Below are 6308 nucleotides of genomic sequence, written 5' to 3'. Positions count from 1 at the left end.
ATGCTTTAGTTGAATTTAAGCGGCCTATTGGTACAGTGAAGAAAAAACAAAAAATACTAACAGAGGAAAAGTACATAGAGGTGTGTTAAAAGGCTTAGTTGTGAAATATTCATTTATTAAAACTATTTTATTATTTTTATAGGAACTTTCGAAAATTATACAGAGAGATTTCTTTCCTGATTTGGAAAAATTACGTGCCCAAAATGATTATCTCGATGCTTTGGAACGAAAGGATTATGCACAAATGGAAATTATACGCTCGAAATTCAGCGGACGACAACCAACAGCTCGAAGTCGTTGTAAGTATTTATATTAACATTAGGAACAATAATAATTATTTATAATATTAAAAAAATGTTTTTCTTATCAGCTATGACGCCAGATACTTTTGAAACACCAACTAGTAACATTGGACATACGCCACGGAATGAGTCACATGGAAATGATACACCAAAATCTACATTATCGACATCATCAAATAAATTGGAAAATAGTGTAAAATCCTTGTCAGATAAACATTCACTTGATTCATTTCTACAAGCATATACCAGTGAAGATAATTACAGTTTTCAAGAAATTATTGATACTGCAGAACAAAAATTGCGCGAAAAGTTTTCAGTACTATACAATGAAGAAAAAATCTCTGCGGATAAACTAGCACGTGCACTTACTTTGCCAAGTATAGAAAAGCAATTTGAAGATCCAGATCCAATGAGAAAAGTATGTACTCACAAATATTTTAAATATATTTTTAACTAAGTAATTATTTTTAGATTGAAACATGGACCTATAAAAATATGAATTCTATTATGTATATACCAGATGGTGTGGAACTGACTGAAACAGAACGCGTTGAAGCTGTTAATCGGAAGCAAATTATACAACACAATGCAACACGGCTTTCAGTAAATCCATTCAATGAAGAATTAAGCCAGAAGACTGTTACGAATGCAGCCCTTAGTCAAGCCACATCAACAAGTGAGAAATTTGGTGTCGATGGAAAAATAGTAAGCAAAGAACAAACACCACAAATAAAGGGTTTTAGTTTAGTAAAAACACCTTCGCCCAGACCGGGTGATGCATTTTCGCCATTAATGACATGGGGTGAAGTAGAAGGAACGCCATTTCGTCTAGATGGCTCTGATACGCCAGTGCGTTCAAATGCAGGTCCCTCATTTAAAATAAATGAGAACTCACGACGAGAAACTATTGCGCTTGAATTGGCTGAAAAAGTTGGAGAGAAAATGCGTGCACAAAAACAGCGTGCAATGGATACAGCCAGAAAAAATATTAATTCACCACTCATACGTAACAATATAGATAGATTAGCATCAATGTCACCTGCAGCACGTCGTTTTGCAACCACTAAGTTGGGTTTGCGTACACCGTCCATGACACCTTCTCCATTACGAACACCAATCGCAAAAACAAAATCCAAAGCACATCTAGCGATGGTAAAAACAAATCAAACGCACAAAACACCTGTAACCAATCCAAATACTCCCTCATCCGCAACGGACACACCTAAACAAATTAGTGACAAAACATATTTGACAGATGATTTGTTAAATATTCCTACAAAACGCCTAAAAGCTGCGGATTTCTTTTAATTATTTATTTGAATGTAAATAATTTTTTCTTTGTAAATCACATTTTCCAATAACCATTAAAAAAAACTTTATTTTAATAAGTTTACATTATAAGAATTAAAAAATTGTGACTTTCGATTAAGAAAATAAGCTAACTAGCACCTTCTTACTAAGCACCTTCGCTTTCATATTTTGTTTATTTCACATTAATATTAATCCCAATAATCAACGTGATCGCCTGAGTTGAAGTTTCCTGATTCCAAAATACTTATAAATTTGGCAGTAGTTTCTGTAGTTGTTAACATTGTTTTTGTATCCCTCTGTTGCTTAAAGGCCGCTGAAAGATCCTCATTAATAGTTTCTTTTTGCACCAATTCTGTCATATCTGTATCAATTGCACCAGGTGCGTAATTAAGTACGATGGAGTCTTTTGTCTCCTCAACAGCTAAAACACGAAAGTACATATCTCTAGCTGCTTTGCCGGAGCAATAAAAGCTCATTGAAGCAAAAGGCTCAATGCCACACTTTGAGCTCAAATTAACCACCAATTTGGGCACACCAATAAATTTTCGATAAAATTCGCAGTTCAATGAAACTGTAGAAAACAAGTTCAAATGATAATATTCGGTCCAGGCTGAGGTGTCTGAAACATCAACAGCACGTTTGGAGACATCACCAACAGAGCCAGCGTTGTGTATAATAAAGGCACGTTCAAAATTTTTACCTTCTTCATCGGAATCACTAAGCGAATGATGCAATATTTCTTCAAACTCCGATTCTTTGGCCTTTGTAAGATCAATTGAAAATATGCATACTTTCAAATCTTTTTTCAAGGCTTCAATAGCAAGTTTGGTTTTATTTAAACCATCGACACTTCGTGCTAACAATACAACAACAGAACCCGCTTTCAGCTTTGCTGCAATTTGTATGGCCATGGTTTGTCCAATACCACGTGAGGCACCTGTGATTAGAAAATAAGTTTTCTGTTCCAAGTCTAATACCATGTTTTTTTTTTTTTGATATCAAGTTAATTCAAAAAAAAATTCTATACTAAACACTTGTTGCAATACAGAATCACCGCTGAGCGACTACTGAAAACCATCTGTGCTTTTGTGCAGTTGGAGTAAATACCTCTCCACTTCTCCCATCGCCTTTCAATACAAATCCGGACCAAATCCGCGCATTTTCTCAACGCTGATTCATAAATCGCCTGAATTGAATTTATTTTTATTGCTTCGCTCTCTTTTTATCAATTCACAAAGCTTTGATAAGCTCGCACTCTTGCTTACCAAATTATAAATTCAGAGATTCAGTGTACCGTAAAAGAGGGGTGTTGTGGTAGGTTACATGTGTGAAAAAGTAAAATACTTAAGTCAACAAACGCATTGAGATATTTTAAAAAACGATAAACTTGATTTTAATTACAATAAAATTTAAATAAAATTCAATATATAATACGTTTTTCAACTCAGAAAATGAAATACATATAGTAGTTACGTATAATGCTTACCAAAACAGAAGTCTGAATATCAAGGCACAATAACATTCCTATAAGCAACACTGTTCACTATTTACTTAAATTGAGCATATCGAGTAATATTCTTTAGAGTACACAAGTTTAAGGCAATCCCTTAACGTCGCTAAAGCAACGAGTAAGTAAAAAAATTCGCCCAACAAGCTAATGGGGGTTGGATAATAGTTTTAAGATGTAAGATGTAAGTCAGTTAGAAAACGACCTAATCAATTATAGAAAAAAAGAACGATAATTCAAATAGTTCTGTTAGGGGAAAAGCAACATAATATTTTCTAACTAACCAGCATGTCGTTAAAATAATTCCATAAGTCATTCTTTTTATTGAAGCTGCAGTGTTGAACAAGAACAAGATAGTGTATATAATTGCTGTCACTGTCCTACCCAAAGAATATCTTCGGTATTCTTTGGTCCTGCCCTTATAACTTTAAAATTTAAATATCTGAAAATATACATAGATTGCTTATTAGTTTTTCTAAGCAAATCATGTTGTAAATAAAAAGGTAAAAAGTTTTTCTGAATGATATCGGAAGGTAACGATTAATCACATAAAAGTAGATAAACCAATGAATTATTGAAATTATAGTTTGCTACTGTAAAAGTCTGCATTTTAAATATTTAAATATTCCCATTACATTCAAAATTTTCTATATTCATCAACTATATACTTAAGTTAGATTGGACTGGTTGGCATAGAACACATTTTCATATTTTACCTATACCATTGATACTGTATCCGTTCTTACCGCTTGAGCAGTTATCATTCTAATAAAGCCTTTATATTGAGTATCTTGTCTAGCCTAAGAATTTCGATTACCGTACGGAATAAAATCTTGAGACAAAGCAAAGATCTGACAGGCAATTATTTTTGAAGGCAATTATTAGGGAGTTTAAAAAATTGATTTACTAAAATATCAGGAACGAAATTCGGCCCATTAAAATTAATAGCTCTAAAGAATATTGGTCGAATATTTAAAAGAACCGTAAAAAACAGAGGAGATTTTCCAGAATATCTATGAGTTAATGGGTTGGTTTCTAAAAAAAAGTACTTTGAAGTTTAAAAAAGACTAATTATTATTTAATGAATAATGATTGAAGTTCTTATTTATAAACACAATCGGCTATAAGAAAAATTTTAGGTTCATTCACAACCATAGTTTTATTATTATTTATATATTATATATTTTATTATATATTTATAAATTATGATCCAACATTACTGAAATCAATATTAAGTCCACTTAATAAATCTTAAGTTCTAAAGCTTCAACACTATGATAAACAAATTTAAAAGATTGAGACCTCCTGCAATCTATTCTCAGTTTAATTATTAAAACTTATTCATTTTATTCGTAGACATTTCTACTGATAATATTGTAGGAGTGTTGTTATGATTTTGAATCACATAGCAACCGAGTGTAAGAAAACAGATTATTCTTTTAAATATTGATAAATGCAGATGGTAAATAAATATAAAAGCGTGTATTGATCATCTGTTTGCATTATTTAATATGCTTCACAAGACATATGTTAATCTTAGAATTATTTTTATTTGTTATTATATATTTAATAAATACAATACTTTATGATTGAACCAAACTATAACATACATTATTAAATATGTACATATATTCTTGATTACCTAAACGAGAAGAATTGATTCAGCATTATCCGTCTGCTTGTTTGTCGGTAATTAGTAGCTTAGTAATTACTTTAATCTACCTCTATATTACAATTATAAGTGTATCCAAAAATATTAAGTTTAGAAATGTATGACATTGTTTGATCATGTTATATGATTTTAATATGATTATATGATTTAATTCTACATATGATTAGTCATCTTAATCTAAGTAAACGTAAGCTGCACATAAATCTATTAATCTCTAGCAATACCAAATGGTTATTATAGATTTGTGATAGGCGAACCAAAGAAATGATTGGAGCTTCATTCATGAGACGTTCTTCAATTTCTTGAATTATGGAGTCTCAAGCGCTTTAATCATTTTTATGTAATATACACTTAAGTGTGGGCCCAAATCTTTATATATTTTGTACATGCTTCACTGCTTTTCAGTACCATTCCCATCTTGTGTCGCTAACAGACTTTTAAGAAACCTATTGTACTGTTGTTACTATAATTATTTTCTTTCTATCTTCAGAAATCAAACATTTTCGCCTTATATTTAAGAAGTTGATACAAACTTTTCTCCAAAGATTAATTAAAAAATATTTAAGAAAATATTTTTTGATCCAACAACAGAACCTCTAATAAAAACCAGACGACTTGATTCCCCACAAACCCATGACGACTCTAGTATAAATTGAGTATTATTCTTATCGTTTGATGGACACTTGACTTTTTCGTTACATAGAGGTTTTAATATATAAAATATAGTACGATATAACATAAAACAGTTTTTTTAAATGTTTCCTAATTTTATTTATACCTGCCCTTGGTGACCACTGTTTCAATATTTTTTAATTTTCATTCAAGCCCCCTGTCCCAAAACATGTGACAAAAGAATTTGGATAGTCTTTCATAAAAGATCGACTTCTTATAGATTTCTTCTCTTCGAACAAAAACACATATATGATATGTGTTAAAAAAAAATTAAAAAAAATTTATTATTTAATAAAACAATTTTTTTGTAACATTTAAGAGATACTAAGATCTTCATATAACCCTTGGCTAGAAAAATAAATCTTTTTACGGGTATATTAGTGTGATATTTCAAACCTTAAGTAAGATCATGGATTAAGATTGCTTTGATATATTTTAATAAATTGAAATATCTCACGATATGCTATGAGGTCGATCACGATGTTTTCACTGGTAAAATCCAATTAGTCATTCGTCGCATCGAAAATATCACAGCTCAATACATACATACATACATGTATATACATGCATATATATAAAACTACTAAAGCCTTGTGTAAACTTTCAAAAATGTTAAAAATTTCGTTGAATTGTTTTCAGTTTCGTATTAAATATATTATTTATTGATAACAACCAACTTCTACCAGGACAGAGCTTATCAATTTTCACTTTGAGTACAGAGATAAGAGATGCTTTGGCATGTTTTCACTTTAATGTGCTGTAGACATGATAGATGTCGCACGCTTCACATAGGAAGTTGATTTGTAGAGAAAAACAATTGCATTTCTTAGTACAGTTGAAAATA

General features: G+C 30.9%; 3 protein-coding genes across 3 annotated transcripts in view; 1 reads left to right on the top strand and 2 right to left on the bottom strand.

Annotated features, from left to right (window-relative positions):
* Positions 1 to 6308, bottom strand: part of LOC119671269 (zinc finger CCCH domain-containing protein 13-like) — a 379289-nt gene that overhangs the window by 359416 nt on the left and 13565 nt on the right. The window lies entirely within an intron of this gene.
* Positions 6 to 1660, top strand: LOC119667051 (splicing factor ESS-2 homolog; the record flags this gene model as incomplete). Its single annotated transcript, XM_038076333.1, has 4 exons — positions 6 to 80; positions 143 to 299; positions 371 to 720; positions 774 to 1660. Coding segments are annotated over 4 exons (1419 nt in total), but the record flags the coding sequence as incomplete, so codon positions are not given.
* LOC119671282 (sepiapterin reductase-like) lies at positions 1671 to 2800 on the bottom strand. The gene has a single exon (XM_038081852.1). The coding sequence runs from the start codon at positions 2591 to 2593 to the stop codon at positions 1802 to 1804; it is 792 nt and encodes a 263-aa protein (XP_037937780.1). The 5' UTR covers positions 2594 to 2800; the 3' UTR covers positions 1671 to 1801.

Source organism: Teleopsis dalmanni, chromosome 1, assembly GCF_002237135.1.
Source record: "Teleopsis dalmanni isolate 2A chromosome 1, ASM223713v2, whole genome shotgun sequence".
Lineage (NCBI taxonomy): Eukaryota > Metazoa > Arthropoda > Insecta > Diptera > Diopsidae > Teleopsis > Teleopsis dalmanni.
This window is presented reverse-complemented; position numbering and strand designations above follow the sequence as displayed.